Source organism: Plutella xylostella, chromosome 18 (assembly GCF_932276165.1).
Source record: "Plutella xylostella chromosome 18, ilPluXylo3.1, whole genome shotgun sequence".
In the NCBI taxonomy this organism is placed as follows: domain Eukaryota; kingdom Metazoa; phylum Arthropoda; class Insecta; order Lepidoptera; family Plutellidae; genus Plutella; species Plutella xylostella.
Genome location: NC_063998.1, coordinates 3,914,569 through 3,931,639, shown reverse-complemented (window position 1 = coordinate 3,931,639; position 17,071 = coordinate 3,914,569). Strand labels below are relative to the sequence as shown.

Genomic DNA, 17,071 nt, shown 5'->3' with positions numbered 1-17,071 from the left:
TCCAAAAAATTCCCTGACTTTTCCCTGACTTTCCCTGACCGTTTCAGAAAATTTCCCTGACCAAAGATCAAAATATAAACCTAATTTAAGTAATTTGAAGACAAAATCTTGATTTTAAAGTTTTGCGTTCATTGGTTTGACACTTACCAAAACTCGATTGCGTAAAATATGTATACAGGGTCGGCAAAAATGGTATATTAAGAGGGAAGTATAGCACTTAACACACACTAACGTTCTTCAACTTTTAAATATTATCGAATCTCCAGGATTTTTTAGGATATTTAAGACACAATAAATTACTAAGACGACCGAATGGCGTAGTGGTTAGTGACCCTGACTACTGAGCCGAAGGTCCCGGGTTCGATTCCCGGCTGGGGCAGATGTTTGTTTAAACACAGATATGCCCGCCCCCTATTACATTGGGACTAACATAACAATCTGGCGAAAAGTGGGTGCAGCAATGCACCTCTCCCTACCCCGCAAGGGAGTACATTAGTACAAGGCGTGAGTGTGTGTGAATAAATTACTAGGTTAAGGGTCTGTTTCACAATGTCTGGTTAGTGGCTACCTGACGGATAAAATACATGCTGTCACTCTTTGTTATTATTTTTTAGACAGTGACAGCATGTATTTTATCCGACAGGTAGCGACTAACCAGACATTGTGGAACAGGGGCTTATAGTTTTTTTTTTCTCTAAATTTGCTATAGATTAAACTTATAGGCACCTCAAGCAACGCAATTTTTGGTATCAAAACTGCGCCGTTAAACAAAAACAATGTTTTTTTTAAAGCGAAACCTACAACTCTAGAATATATTATTCTGAAGCGATTGACATCAAAATCAAAAAGATTTGTTAATATTTACTTGGTGAATAACGATTTCTCCCGAAATTTTATCAAGGAAAGTACCTATGTCAGTCACGAGCTGCATTTATCTCTATACTTAGCACCCGGGCCCTGGGGCATGAGTACACAAACGATAGCAAATGTTTTACTAAATACCTATTTCTCGAGGTTTCCTCTTAAGCCTTAGGCCTTAGGTCATTCTAAACAACTTTTTTGTGCGAATAATATACAGGGTCGGCAAAAATGGTATATTAAGAGGGAAGTATAGCACTTAACACACACTAACGTTCTTCAACTTTTAAATATTATCGAATCTCCAGGATTTTTTAGGATATTTAAGACACAATAAATTACTAAGACGACCGAATGGCGTAGTGGTTAGTGACCCTGACTACTGAGCCGAAGGTCCCGGGTTCGATTCCCGGCTGGGGCAGATGTTTGTTTAAACACAGATATGCCCGCCCCCTATTACATTGGGACTAACATAACAATCTGGCGAAAAGTGGGTGCAGCAATGCACCTCTCCCTACCCCGCAAGGGAGTACATTAGTACAAGGCGTGAGTGTGTGTGAATAAATTACTAGGTTAAGGGTCTGTTTCACAATGTCTGGTTAGTGGCTACCTGACGGATAAAATACATGCTGTCACTCTTTGTTATTATTTTTTAGACAGTGACAGCATGTATTTTATCCGACAGGTAGCGACTAACCAGACATTGTGGAACAGGGGCTTATAGTTTTTTTTTCTCTAAATTTGCTATAGATTAAACTTATAGGCACCTCAAGCAACGCAATTTTTGGTATCAAAACTGCGCCGTTAAACAAAAACAATGTTTTTTTTAAAGCGAAACCTACAACTCTAGAATATATTATTCTGAAGCGATTGACATCAAAATCAAAAAGATTTGTTAATATTTACTTGGTGAATAACGATTTCTCCCGAAATTTTATCAAGGAAAGTACCTATGTCAGTCACGAGCTGCATTTATCTCTATACTTAGCACCCGGGCCCTGGGGCATGAGTACACAAACGATAGCAAATGTTTTACTAAATACCTATTTCTCGAGGTTTCCTCTTAAGCCTTAGGCCTTAGGTCATTCTAAACAACTTTTTTGTGCGAATATTGAAAATTTCCGCAAAAAATATGCATCCGCCTTGCAGCAAGTTGCTATACTGCCTAGTTTAATGGTCTGACCAAAATTAGACTGATTACCATCGAAGTAGAAATTGAAACTGAAATAGAAATTGAAACAGAACAATTTTTTTTGTATGGCTCTCTGCTAAATTAGTAAAAAAAAATTGAAGACCTCCTCCTTTTTCAATTCAATTTTGGTTGAATGGCTCTTTGCCGTGTGTGACTAACACGGCGTACTGGGCCAGAGTCACGTGACCAATCTCCTCCTTTTTTCAAAGTCAGTTAATGAGCGCGGCTGCAGCGCGTCTGCACCAACAAAACGTTATTTTTTATCACAAACTTCTAAAAGTCTTTAAACTAAATTTGTTTTGATTGGTGAGATGAGTCACCCTCTTTTGCATCAATCTGTATATACGAGCCATAACTTTACCAGCTGAGTTTTGGATCTATCTAATCTTTTGGAATTCCTACAATTTTTTTTCAAAAAAAAACACACAACACACACTCGTATAATTATTATATAATAGTTAGCATCACTCAAAAATATTCCAAAACTAAACGAGATTTTATTTCATGACTTATGTATTTCACGTAAAAAATAAGTAATACTAGTAAGGGAAAGTACTAAAAAATATGATAGAAAAGGTAATTTTTCCCTGACTTTCCAGGTGGCCCATCAATTTCACTGATTTTCCCTGACCACCTAGAGCTTCCCTGACTTTTCCCTGACTTTCCCTGACTTTCCAGATAGTGGACACCCTGATAAACACACTATTCTTAATAACTATTTCTTGTTAACTAAGATACATTCGGGAATTTGTATTTTCGGAATATTAAAACTTCGGGATTCGTAATTTTAACAATTCGTTATAATAAAAGGTCGTACTTTTAAAACATCGAAATAATAATATTCGGAAAATTGACTTTCGTGATTTTAATAAATATGTTGTTTGAAATTTCGTTTATTGACTATTCGTGATTTTCGTTATTCGGAAACTTGAAATTCGGGATTGTGAATTATTCGGAACTATGAAATTCGTAATTTTAAAAATCGTTATTTTCATATTCGTGAAAAAGTAATTCGGATTTATGTAGTGTACCCATTTGTTTCGTACTCCACTGGAATAAATTGCAGAACATAACATTAAATATGTAAATACTAGGATATTTTCCCTTAAATTTTTACAGCCATTAAAGCCGCTCTTTAAATTTAATATTTTAGGAGGTGAGGCAGTAATTTTTCATGGAGGTAAGTAGGTACTTTATTTAACGATGGCCGTTACGTAAAAATGGTCCAGTTGTTAGAAAAAGTCCAAAGATATAAGTATATTTGTACTCATGGAAATCATAGGATTTCCATGAGTACAAATATACTTATATTCAAAAATTCAAAAATTGTTTATTTACGTTAACCAAAGATATGCTTAAAATGCTAGTTGCTGAAGCCTCCTTTTAAGTATTACAAACACCTGTGCCAGGAGACCCCGCTCTTCCTATAGATACTTATTTTGTACGCATATACAAGTTCTAGTTTTATCACATTAACAATTTTGCTATGAATTTACTAACAATTAAATACTAAAAACAAAATTCTAAAAGGCGTGCAGGTTATTTAATGATAGGTACATAAATAACAAAAATAACAAAAGGGAAATTTTCTGTGTGTACAAAGTGTGCAAGTCTATATAGTTTCGTGTTTGTGTATATATATATAAGTATGTATGTACATAAATGTGTATGTGTGTGTGTGTGTGTGTGTGTGTGTGTGTGTGTGTGTGTGTGTGTGTGTGTGTGTGTGTGTGTGTGTGTATGTGTGTGTGTGTGTGTGTGTGTGTGTGTGTGTGCGTATGTGTGTGTGTTTGAGAGAGTGTAACATTTTAGTTGGTAAGTACTTAAGAATGGGCATTACTAGGTACTTATTACTTTATATGTGTATGATTATTGTGAGCACAACAAAATTGCCTCGGTTTCATCATAATTCAGTTGATTCAACCATTTTATAATATGTTTTTTACAGTCATAGAAGTTTTTATTGTAAATGCCAATGTTTTTATTTATCATATTATAAAGGAAAGCTGATCGATAGCTATATTGTATGCTTGCAAATTTAGATTTAGTCTGTGGAATCGTGGTCACTCTGAAAGTGACTCTTTTACTATAAATGGCGCTGTCATATTGTAATTTTTTGTGCTGATTTAGCGTAATTAAGAGGATATACAATTTTCTAACTGAGAGTAGATTATCAATTTTGTAAAGATCAGTAGTCGGGAAACGCTTCTTCTTAAAATACATAACTTTTAAGAGGGCACGCTGGGCTCGTTCTAATTCTATGAAACGTGTTTTTGCAGCGCCTCCCCATATTGGAATACAGTACATCAAGACAGACTGTACCAGAGCTATATATATCTCGCTAAGTAGGTTTTTTGAGTGGTATTTATTTTCTATAAAACTATTCGGTACAGTATGTCTTAGTGTCCTGAAAATCCATATAAGCTTTCTCACTCTGCCAGCAACCTGCTCTAAATGTGGGTACCAGGACAGTCGTTGATCCAGAATAACGCCTAGGTATTTTAATTGAGTGACTTTATTGATTTTTGGACAATTACAATTAAAATTACAATTACAATTAATGCCACCCTGTAGGTTACAGTGTTCCGAGTGGATTTTTAGTTCGAAATCCTGTTTTGGTTGGGTTCGATTGGTAATACTGAAGCAAATATAGTGAGTTTTTGCAGTGTTTAATGTAAGGAGATTGCGATTCAGCCACCCGGCCACCCGAGACAGCCCTAGTTCAGCTTGAGTTTTAATAGATTCCCATGAAGTTCCTGTGAATATAAGAGCTGTGTCATCAGCGTAGGATATAATTTTTACATTTCGGATGTTTATATTACACAGGTCATTTATGTAGATTAAAAACAAGGTAGGCCCGAGAACACTACCTTGCGGGACGCCAAAAGTCACTTCAGCTTCGTCACTTACATAATTATCCAGTTTTACTTTTTGCTTCCTGTTGGAAAGATAACTTTTAAAAAGTGATAGTGGTGTACCTCTTATTCCGATGCGTTCCAACTTATGTATTAGTATGGGGATTGAGACAGTATCGAATGCTTTTTTCAGGTCGAGGAATACTCCTAAGCATTTGTTTCTCTTGTCTAGTTGTTCGGTGATTAAAGTGGTCAAAGCAGTAACAGCATCTTCAGTTGACTTTGATTTCCGAAAACCGAATTGAGAAGAAGATATTATGTCGTATTTTGTTAGGTAGTTCTGTAATCTACTGTTAATTAATTTTTCCATTACTTTCGAAATAGCTGGTAACACTGATATCGGCCTATAGTTGCCAATGTCATCTCTGTCACCACTTTTGTATATAGGAGTAATGATGGAAGCTTTAAGTGCATCTGGGAATATACCTTTTTTAAAGCATAGATTCGCCAGATGATTTAGTATGGGAACAACTTCAGATCTTGCAATTTTTAAGAATCGTATTGGTATGTTATCCCAACCAGGAGCACTATCTGTTTTAAGATTTGTTAAGATGTTGTCAACTTCAGAGCAATCACACTCCAATAGTACGAAAGAATTAGGCAAAGATGGGACTTCATCGATACATGATATAATGGGTGTTTCATTGTTGCTAGGCTGTATATTATTTGCAAGCTCCCTACCAATGGTCGCAAAGTGATCATTGACTAAGTTAGCTGCTGAGAGAGGGTTGGGCTTTAAAGCGATTAAATCGTGATTTTGATTTCTTTGTTTATTTAAATATGTGATATTCTTAATATTTTTCCATAATAGTCGATTATTTTTTACTGATTTTGCAAGTGTATCTCTATCATATTTTCTTTTAAGTTTCTTAATTAAATTATTACAGTAATTTCTATAGCGACAATATGTTATTTTTAGTACATCATTGTTTGGATCTTTTTTATGCTGGTTTTGTAGTCTGTTTCGATTTCTTATGCAACGCAGTATACCTGCGGTAATCCACGGCTTTATAATTCGTTTGCTTTTAGGTATCGCTTTGGTTATAGTGTTAGCTTCAAGAGATATGGTGATCTTATTTATAAGGCTTTCAATAACAAAATCAAGGTCGTCACTAAAAAGTAGGTCTGATAAGCTAAGTGATTGCAAATGTTTGAAAGCGTTTTCATAGTTAGTTGTAGTGTGAATTTTGGGTGTGTTGTGTTTAGTTTTTAATTTAGATAAGGAAAGAAACGTTGTAAAATGGTCTGTTATGGTTGTAGGTATGATGGCGATGAAAGCTGAAACTTTTTTTGGATTGATTTTTAGCATAAAATGGTCCAAACATGTTTTCTTCCTAGTAGGCAATGTATGGCCAGCGAATATTCCATAGTCAGATAGTATGTTTAGGTAACTAATTCTATTTTTATATTCATATGATGTCTCTGTTTCCTTAGGACGAATATTTATATTTATATCTCCCGCAATGATGATGTTTTTTTCCGTACTTAGGTTATTTATGCATGTAGTCAGGGAGTTTATAAAACTTTCCGCATTAGGTATAGACGGAGACCTATAGATGCATAGAATTGAGTTGTTTAGCACGTCGACCTGAATACAAGACGCGTGGGTAAATTTAATTTCTTTGATCTTAGGATTGAGAGTATTCTTAATAAAAACAACAACACCATCATTCTGGTTCATATGATAAGTTGTGCAGAATGAGTGGTATCCGCTTATCTGAGGGATCGGTTTATTGATGTCAAGACGGCATTCCGTTAGGATTATTATGTCTATCTCGAAATCAAAGCTAGATAAAGTTACAATGAAGTCGTCAAAGTTGCAATAGATACTACATATATTTTGTGATATTATAGTTAAGTCTTTTTTATTTATAGTTAAGTGGGTTGACAGATCCGAATAATCGCATTCGATCGACGTTGCTATTTCTATTTTGTCTAATTCCTTTAAGGTTTGAATCTCTTCCATTTAAAGTTTAAGATATGCACTTAGTGGCAAATTAGAGAAACATTAAAATTAGTATAGTCAATAAAGGTACACATAGGTGACTAACCTGCAAGTCCCGTTTGCTCGGAGTATGTACGTAAACACAGAGGATATTATCCGTTTGGGTAAAGGTAGCTAGCGAGTAGCAGGGGTATAGGTTTACCACCTTATCACCGGTTATGTCAGCTGTGAACAGTTGTAGTTGCAAGCAATTAGCTGAAAAATTATTGAGGTAGTATGGCATGTTTGTTTTGTGTGGTTTGATGTGGCATTTTGAAGTGTATACTGTATAATAGTGAAAGATATTTGTGAGTTCAATAAGTACATGTAATATATTTAATAAGAATAGTGTTGAATCATTTATGTATGTTATAATGTGATTTACGAGTGACAATAGGCAATAGAGCGAACACTTAGATTTATATGCAAGGATTTTGTACATAAGTTGCATTGGTTTTTCTTCTAAGTATATATCTACACATTTATAATAAATATAAGTTAGCCAAAATACAAAAATTGAAAGTACATAGTTAATGTTTATCAATAAAATTACCAACGTTAACGGTATCAAGGTTAGTCAGTCTTCATTAATAAGTTGCTGTACCTGCGATTCGCTTCTAACCGTGATGACAGGCGAGTGGTCATGTTTCTTCAGGTAGACTTTACCGTATGCGGTCCAGCAGTATTTGTACCTTTTGGTCTTCTGCAGGTCACGGGCTAGGAAGTGTAGTCGTGATCCTTTTGCTGTTAACTGCTCAGATACGTATATCGGTGTGTCAACGTTCGTTCGAAATCCAAGGTGTTTAGCTGTTAATTTATTTTTATGGTTCATATTGTAGGTCTTACAGCATTTGAGAAACTCGGTCTTGAGGATAGTCGAGGAGGTTTCTACTACAATTGGCATGCTACGTGTTCCTTCTTTCTTACTGCGCACTCGGTAGATGTCCTTTATTTCCTCTTTGTTTACTTGACATCCTATAGTTTCAGATAACTTTAACACCATCGAGACGAGGTTTTCTTTGGACTCGCTATTTTCCTTAGGCACATTTTTTAGTTCAAAGTTGGATTTTCGGCTTGTAATTTGCAAATCTTCAATTTTATCCTCTAAAACTGTGATATATTTTTTGTCCTCCATGGCATTCTTCTCCAACGTCTCAATCTTTTTTTTGTACTCCTCATTTTGGGCTGAGAGGAAAGAAACGGCTGCTTCGATACTCTGATTCGTACTTTGTATTTCTTTTAACGAAGTGCCAATTTTTTTCATCTCTCGTTCTTGCGCAGTAAGTAGCGACGTTATCATAGATTTCATTTCTTCCTTGAAGTCAGATAAGTCAGAGCTGAGTAAGTCATCTCTTGTTCTTTTTTTTGAACGCACAGATAGGGGCGACAAGTCCGGATCCGATAAAGATCTATGTATTTCCTTATTAGCAGCTCCAGGACAGCTATTTTTGGAAGATTCTGGTTTTAACTTTGGCGTATCCTTTTTTGCACTGTCCGAGGGTAGAGGTGACCGTTGTGTAAACATTCTGTTTGCTTCGGTACAAGCGCGTAGAGGTCTCGTAGCACAACAGCGAAGCTCGTAGTTGATGTCGTTTGGCTTGTACTGGTTCCAAACCAGTTGTTGCGGTGGCGCAGGAGCGGGATGGCAATTACAGTAGCCCGTCTCGTTTACCCGAGGGGGTGCGGGGGGCCGCTAACAGAAGCGGTAGCCGGCTCGCGCGCGTCGATGGTGATTTTTTGCCGTTAGAAAAGTAACTTTGAATGTGAATAGATAAGGATTATTATAAACTGCACTAATTTAATAACTAGTTAATATTTTTCGAAAATAAATTGGAGAAAAGTACAACGCGTCTGCTTCTATTCAGAGTTTGGGCGAAAGAGGCTTACATGGATGTAGATAGCTACATCCATGTAAGTACTAATAGAATCAAGTTTATGCAAAACATATTATGAAAAGGTAGCTAACTATTATATATAAATATTTGAAGTCAAAGCCATAAAAATAAATATCTCGCGGGCAACAACCAGTCAACCAAACAAAATCTTGGATGTTTTCTTGTTATTCTGCTGTGTCATGAAATGACGATTCTTAATTTTGCTATCGTTAGCACCCCCTTCTCAGATTACAAAGGGATATCCCTAAAAGCGCGTACAAGCCTTGCGTTTTTCTCCCCACTTAAATAAATCGTGTCTTGTTATATTTAAAAAGAACAGCATTAAGAAAAGGATAATGTTGAACAATAGAAAAAGGGGTTGCATAACAAAATGAATAGCGAGGTTGTGAAATAGATGGTTTTTAATCCACGAGGATATATTGTTGAGTAAGTACCTATTTAATAAATCAGGTAAGATGGTTTATGAGTAGGTAGGTATATACAAATTAAAATAAACCTACCTATTTATAATTAAGTAGGTACCTTTATAAATTAATTTATTATTATGTTTCGATAGTAAAACCACAAAAATATGCTACTTAGATAATTTTAAAATGTACATAACTAAGGAATACCAAACTCTTAGTAAGTATATTAGGTCGCCCGTAAATGCACTTTAGTACGTACTTTAATAATATTAGTCGAGTCCACTAGTTAATGTTCTGTACGTTTGTTTACCTTCAATTAAGAGTAAGTATAGTAACCACAAACGTACTGGATGGAACATGTCGTTTGATACTAAAGTACTATAATTACATACTGTTTTTTTTCCTATCTTAACCCTTTAACTGATGATGGCAATATACGTGCCACCATCTTATAGGCCTGAGAATTCTAAAAGTTTATTCGATCTTGCTACTGGAAACGTCACTAATACATAGCTGAATGCACATCAGTATTTTTTTTCTTCAATCAAATCAATTAGTAGTGCCAACATTAAAAAAAAAAATGTCACTTGAAAAAAAATTGCCTCATTTCAAAAGTACAAAGTTTATTTAAAAATATCTCATCAATCCTGCAGATAAAAATGTGAGTAACCTTTTTTTATATAAACATGTAGTATAGAAGACGATATGATCACTATTTATAAAAAAAATCGACATTTTTTATTCGAATTTCCATTTTTTTGTGGTGGCCATATATATGCCAGTATCAACTCTTGTAGGTACCTACATGGTGGCAATATAATGTACACCGCCAGTCCAAACCCCGGCAAAGCTCCGCTCCCTCCCTGCTTCCTCCAGACAACGATCCACAATGAAGCGGAACAAAGTCCCACCAGATGATGCCACCGCCCATGAGCCGGAAGACATGCCCGGCACTCCAGATGGCACGACTTCCGAAGATGACCCGGAAGAACCGGACCCAGAACAAGCTTCCACCCAAAACGATTCGGTGAGGGCACCCACAGGCGACGACGCTCCACCCAGCTCGACGGCACCACCGTCCCCACCCCCACCAGCCTGCCAATCTCCCCCACCCACCAGACCCCCAAGCACCTCAAGACCAACACCAGAGACTCCACACCGAAGTCCCCCAGCCACAAGACCCCAAAGTGCCTCAACATTTGCACCAACATCAAAGCCGCCCAGCTGCAAGAGCACCAAGCAACGCAGAACCAACCGCATCCCCCATCACACCAGACAGGCCAGACGAAAATGAACCCCCGGACCCCCCGTCCCCAGACCCAGACTCGGACGAAGATGAGACCGACTGGAAAAAACAAGAATGGACCCAGAAACCAGATCAGCCACCCTGACACTCCGAAAGTTCAATCCCTAAAACAGCCTCCAAACAGAACGAAACCTCCGACCCACCCCTCTCCACTCTTCAGCGATGACGCACCAAACACCACTGTGGACCAAACCAATTTATACCAAGCCATGATTTCTTCTTTAGTGGTTGGTGTATAATTTCTCGATCCTACTTGTACAGCGTATAAATTAGTTTGGTCCACAACAATGTCCAGCACGTCGTCACCAAAGAACAAAGAAAAGCAGGTCAGAGGCCCCGCTCCGCCCGGAAGCCGCTCCGAAGACCGAACCCTCGGAGCACCAAAGCAGCCGAGATCCGGCCCTCGGGTCCACTCCTGCTCCCCCCAACCAGTCCCATCCTCACCCGAATCCGAAGACGAGAAATCCAAAAGCTCACCCCCATCCAACCCATCCGGCATGCTAGAGGATGCAACCGGCTCCGCGCCACCCGGCACTCCCGCAGCCGAGCGGCCCCGACGCCGGGCAGACACCAGTGCAGACACCGAAGCACCCCGAGGTCCTGCAGCCGAAAGACCTCGACACAGAGCCTCCGGTGCCTATCCCGAAGCGCCCGGAAGTCCAGCAAGTGAAGGAGACCGACAAGCCGATGAGGACGGAGACGACAGCGCCGCCGAACCAAGCAGAACGCCACCACCTGCAAGCACCCTCACCAAACCACCCCGGGCAGAAACCCGTTCCGAATACGACTCCCCCAAACCATCCCCAGAAACCGCACCATCCGGAACACCAAACGCGTCCCCCAACTCATGGGCAACAGCATCATCCGACAAGACCCCACTCCGCCTCACTCCACTCATTGCAGATCACTATCCAAAAGAAACAAAGAAAATACAAAACTCCACCAAAGTTCAAACCGGCAGTGTACATTATATTGCCACCATGTTTTTTTCATATAAAATATATATATTTTTTAATTTTTTTTTCGAATTTTAATAAAGCTTTACATATATAACCCATACCCAAAGTTTCATTTTTCTGCTACACTTGGATCCTTCTGCTGGTTAAAGGGTTAAAATAGTACTGAAGTTTTTTATTTCATAATAAGGCTTTCAATTGCTATTGGTCATCCTAACTAATATTATAAATGCGAAAGTAACTGTGTCTGTCTGTCTGTTACTCTTTCACGCCAAAACTACTGAGCGGATTTGAATGAAATTTTGTATACATACGGTCTAGACCTTACGAAAGAACATAGGCTACTTTTTATCCCGGAATTCCCACGGAAACACTTTTTAAGGCGAAGCGAAGCGCGCGGGGACAGCTAGTGTATTTATATTTCATATATTTGTATAGAGTCCAACTGTGCATCTGTAGACACCTTACTAAGTTACCGAGGTGGCGAGCACAAATCATTCCTACGACAGCTAAAGTAATTTCCTGTAAACTGAAATGGAACTATTTTTGTATTTACTCACGTTTTCTTCCTGGTTTCAGACTTTTTTCCCGGATATTGGAAAAATATTATTTTTATGCAGTAAAATGTCTCAGTGCTAAAGTGCTAAAAAGCCAATATTAAAGCCTCTATTTCGGGAGTTTGCTGTAAAGATCTTACTTAAAAGACAATTAAATCAATAATATAAAAATATGTAGGTACCTACATTTCACTTTGAGTCCGTATGGATGATCCCTATCCCATAGTAACAATAAATACAATAATAACTTGAGAACGTCTGTCGAAATTACGGTAAGTAACAAGTTTGTAATGTAGCAGCTCAGCAGGAGCTGGTCTGGATCACCGGGGAGCGACCCCTGGGCGAATCGACCTGCCTGGCCTCCCCCGAGAGTAGGGGTTGGGTGCTATATTGTAATGTGATACTTACCCTTATGACTAACTTTCCTCGTGCTTAGGGTTGGTACCTACCTAATAACTCTCAATTAATCTGTACCGGGAAGCGGTCTTAGACTAGCTCAGCTTGACGCCGGCCTCTGAAGGAGTGCCTGGTCGCCTGGGGGATCTACAATGACCGTGAAGCGGTCCTAACTATCCTAATCTTGATCCTGAGGCCCCTGGAGGGAAATAACCTCGGTAGGTGTACGGGGTGAGAATTAATAATGCCGATTAATTAGTGTAACACAATTCAGGCGGCACTGGACCCGCTTTATTTACAACCAGGTTAACTTATATATCTAGGGTACTTACAGCTTATGTACTTAATATTAACACACTACACAAATGCACAAATACTTATCACGGTTATTGATATTTATATTGGTCGGGCCCTGAAGGGGCCTACGCGGATGTTCCTATCTTAATAAAGGGAAGGAATACGGGGTACAGGAGGTCGGGCGAATACCGGTGGTACGTGTGGATTTGTTCCAGGATTTGTGGAGTGTAGCTGTGTTGATAAGTGTGGCTGAGGGCCGGTGTGTGTTCAGCGATTGTATAGTTCGGTACACGGCCGCTTTAAACTAGGCGACCCAGGCGTCCGTGTATTCCGGGGAACCTCGATCCGCTAGTAGGCGACCCACAGCGTAGGGAGGACGGTGTTGTGAGAATAGTGTGCGTGAACAGATACTTAAATAGATACCGGTGCGGGGAAGGATCTCGGGAACGGACTGATCACTCGCCGGAGCAGGAGGTGACGAATGGTTCCTGCGCGGCGGTCCGGTGGCTATTTATAGGCGGGTCGCCCCGCGCCCCTTGTATTCTCCGGAGTCGCCTGTGTGGTGCCCCACCTCGACTCGCGGGCGCTCTTGTGGCTTCGGTATGTGGGTAGGTGCGGTGGATGGTTTGGTAACGGCTCGTTACAAGTTAAATGTAGCAATGGAACTAAAATTTAATTATTCCTCAAAGGGTAGCATGGGGTTATGGCGAATTGGCTGGAGCAGATGTTGCCACACAGAAACAGTAGTAAGTAGATATAATAATATGAAGATATTAAACAGGCAGGCAGTGGGCAGGTCATATCTGCAGTGGGCTGATCATATCTGCCGAAGAACCGATAACCGTTGGGGTAGACCTACGAGTTCTCGAGTGGAGACCACGAACAGGCAAACGCAGCGTGGGATGCCCTCGTGCCCGCTGGACTGACGACCTTAGGCGGGTAGCCGGTAGTGGCTGGATGAGGAAGGCCGAGGACCGAGTGTTGAGGCGCTCCTTGGGAGAGGCCTATGTCCAGCAGTGGATGATTATTGGCTGAAGATGAAACAGGCAGAACTTTGACCAGCAATCAAAGAAAAGACACCTTAAAAAAAATCTGTAAGTATAAAACGTGTAACACATATTTATGTATGAGTAATTGAGTATATAATACTGGGCTGAAAACATAGATGGAGTAAAAATTTCACCTAACACGGCCACTGAAATTTTATATAGGTTTCTAGTTAGACTCTATATTATTATGATAATATTTGTGAAAGATTTAGTAGCCTTGATACCAAGCCTACATTTATTGCACTCTTATCTGCCAATCTATTTTTATTGACGCCAAAATGAATATTTTACGACACCGGAACCGTAAATGTACGTGATTTGTACCCTCGATGGAAATGAGGTATTTTATTGCATTCTCCTCCTCCTATGTCGATATCGTTTGATATGGATCAGCTAAGTAATACACTCACGAGCAATGAAAAAGTTCCACTTTAAGCTGGCATTGAACACAAATTATACCTAAATTATCTTTTAATAGTCTCATCGATTTTGATGAAAAATAGGAGGAATACCGCAAATTAATATATTTGTCAATCGAAGATCAGATTTTCATGACAGTATAAGTTAACTAAGTACTAGTAATACTTCATAAATAACTTCTATTCACGCAGTAATCCGGCCAAGCTAAAACAGATATTTTCAATATTTTCTGGATACAAGATTCATTCAGACCCGACAAACGCAGAGAGTGATAAGGAAGATGGAATAAAATCCAACGTTATGAAAACTTAGTTTTACACTAGAGGTGTATATATGTGAGTGGGCGCTTTTATTGATATTAATATATATAGATAGGTAGGTAATATTTGCATTATTTTCTCTAGCCAGTACTTACAAGTACAGCTTCCTAGATGCACAAATAAACAAATACAGTTTTTTCTACATAATGACAATATGTCCCTTGTCCCTTGTAAAGGTTTTTACATGGTATACACGATACGATTCTAGTAAGGACAGTTCAAATTAAGTGGAGACATGTGGATTATTTCAAACGAGAGTTTAAAAAAACTAATTTTCATGTTCAGTGTGCAATCCAGTCTTCATCTCTTTAACAAAGACAATAATCCTCTTTTAACTTAGTCGGTTAAAAAAAAACAATGTATTACAGAGCAACTGACATGGCTTGAGGTATACAAATGTATAAGTTTAACAATAATTATTGGTTTAAATACTCCAAAAGTTAACAAAATTCTTTGGACTAAAGTAGTTGAAATAATATTTTAAAGTATATATGATTGCTATTAAGAACGCTATTGGAAAAAAAAACTTCAATCTAAATAGACTCGGCCTATTATAGTTTGAGTATAATTATTATGTTCGGTACCTACTTCTCTATACCCGGCCTTGATTGAACCTGAGATATTAAACACGGGAGTCAGCGCTCTCACCACTAGGCCATCGGGTCGGGCTTCTCCCCTAAAGAAGTACTAGGCGCGCAGACGGCGGCAGGAGCAATATCATAACATCTGTGCCACCCTCACTGTGGCGCGGAGTGATCGGGAGTGTCATAGAATAACAAGTTATTGGCGGAAACTTATTGATGAGATTTCCTTGGATTTCCGTGAAATTGTTACATTGGGTTGTCTGCGCTGATGAGTCCAGAGGGGTGCCGGTAACGGTAAGGGTAACGGTAATTATTTTAGACTTAATATAAAGGGACCGATAATATTCCGTTCAAGGTAAAAATCACAGTAGTACCTACATAGATACAGTTAGCTGCATAAGTAGCTATACACTTTTGTACTTTTTCAAACTGGCAAACTGCCTATTCAAACATTGATGGTTTGTTAAGATTAGTTTGCAAGGTACACAAGTGACTTATGTAGCTGACCGTACATTGTAGACAAATCACACTACATATATGGATAAAAATCAAACTGTCACTATCCCAAGTATTTTTCTAAATAATAAGTAAACATTACTTTCATCTAGACACCGATTGTGGCACAGGCCCTTAAAACAAAACCATCGGAAAATACATCACATGATTTTGGTTGCTTAAAAATCCATTAGATACCGTGTCATATCCCCGAGGGTCGCCTGTCTATTCAAAACAATATTCATACAGTTATCCCCCGAGGTGAGAAGAGCGGTCTCCAAGGACTCGCCAACACTCGGTCATGATCGTCAGATGGTCGCGTTTTTATCTAAAAGCTATTCTGTGTTTTGATTTGACAGAACAATGTCGGGATGTCAGAGTGATTGTGACTCGTTGTATAGTGCGACCAACTTATCTGTTCCGGTGAGAGCGAACTAAATTGATTCATATCTCATTATTTACTAATGAATTATATATTGATATGGATTAGATGGGTTTATTGAAACCACAAGAGCGAATTACAACTACTGGCAAACTTAAAATCTAATAGAATGAAGAAATATTACACATTTACGTGAGCTGTCACCGGAACAGATAAGTTTGTGGCACTATAACTCATAATAGAATCCTAGCGTCTTTAGTCGCGGTTACTAATGATAGGGTATAAAATGTATAAATTTTACGCAATAAAATGCAACAAAACTTATATTACCGATATCCTACCCGAGTACAGTAGAATAACATAAAAATAACTGATGAGTGCCAACTCCAAGTGAGATATTCGTTTTTTTTTACGTGTTGCACCGTCATTTTGTAAATATTGAAAATATAATTATTTTGATGGAATTCGCACAGATTGTTGATTGATCAAAATAGTGGACTGACCGTTCCAATATTTGATTCAATCATTTTTTTTTTCAATATTTAATCAATTTAATTTAGTAGGTTGCCGGCCAATTTTTCTGTTATACTTTATACTGTACCTAGAGTGTAGTCACAAAACACCCCTTGAAATTATTTTTAAATATCCATATAAATTCATAAAATATAATAAGGATTTTAAATGTAGTCTATATTTTGCATCCAGAGCTGGGCAAAGGCCTACTTTTTTAAACCGACCACTTTTAATAATAATAATATGTGGGGACATCTCACACACGGCCATCCGACCCCAAGCTAGGCAGAGCCTGTGTTATGGGTATCGGACAGCTGATATATCTACATAAATACATAGATAGATACATATTAAATATAAATATCAACACCCAAGACCTGAGTACAAATATCTGTCTTTTAACAAATATCTGCCCCAGCCGGGAATCGAACCCGGGACCTTCGGCATAGCAGTCAGGGCCACTAACCACTACGCCATTCGACCGTCTAACTAACCACTGATCGATATCCGAGCATATTTTTCTTATAAGTAAGTATTTTATGAAT

General features: G+C 38.5%; 3 protein-coding genes across 3 annotated transcripts; 2 read left to right on the top strand and 1 right to left on the bottom strand.

The window, feature by feature from the left end:
• Window positions 1–7,526: 7,526 nt before the first annotated feature.
• LOC125489907 (rho-associated protein kinase 2-like) lies at window positions 7,527–8,474 on the bottom strand. The gene has a single exon (XM_048627493.1). It carries the CDS (start codon window positions 8,472–8,474, stop codon window positions 7,527–7,529), a length of 948 nt encoding a protein of 315 aa, XP_048483450.1.
• A 1,184-nt stretch (window positions 8,475–9,658) lies between these two features.
• Window positions 9,659–10,851, top strand: LOC119691515 (extensin-like). Its single transcript, XM_048627460.1, has 2 exons — window positions 9,659–9,912; window positions 10,049–10,851. Exon 2 carries the CDS (start codon window positions 10,141–10,143, stop codon window positions 10,543–10,545), a length of 405 nt encoding a protein of 134 aa, XP_048483417.1. The 5' UTR covers window positions 9,659–9,912; window positions 10,049–10,140; the 3' UTR covers window positions 10,546–10,851.
• On the top strand, window positions 10,845–15,275 carry LOC119691516 (major latex allergen Hev b 5). Its single transcript, XM_048627492.1, has 2 exons — window positions 10,845–11,519; window positions 15,207–15,275. Exons 1-2 carry the CDS (start codon window positions 10,845–10,847, stop codon window positions 15,273–15,275), a joined length of 744 nt encoding a protein of 247 aa, XP_048483449.1.
• The last annotated feature ends 1,796 nt before the right edge of the window (window positions 15,276–17,071 follow it).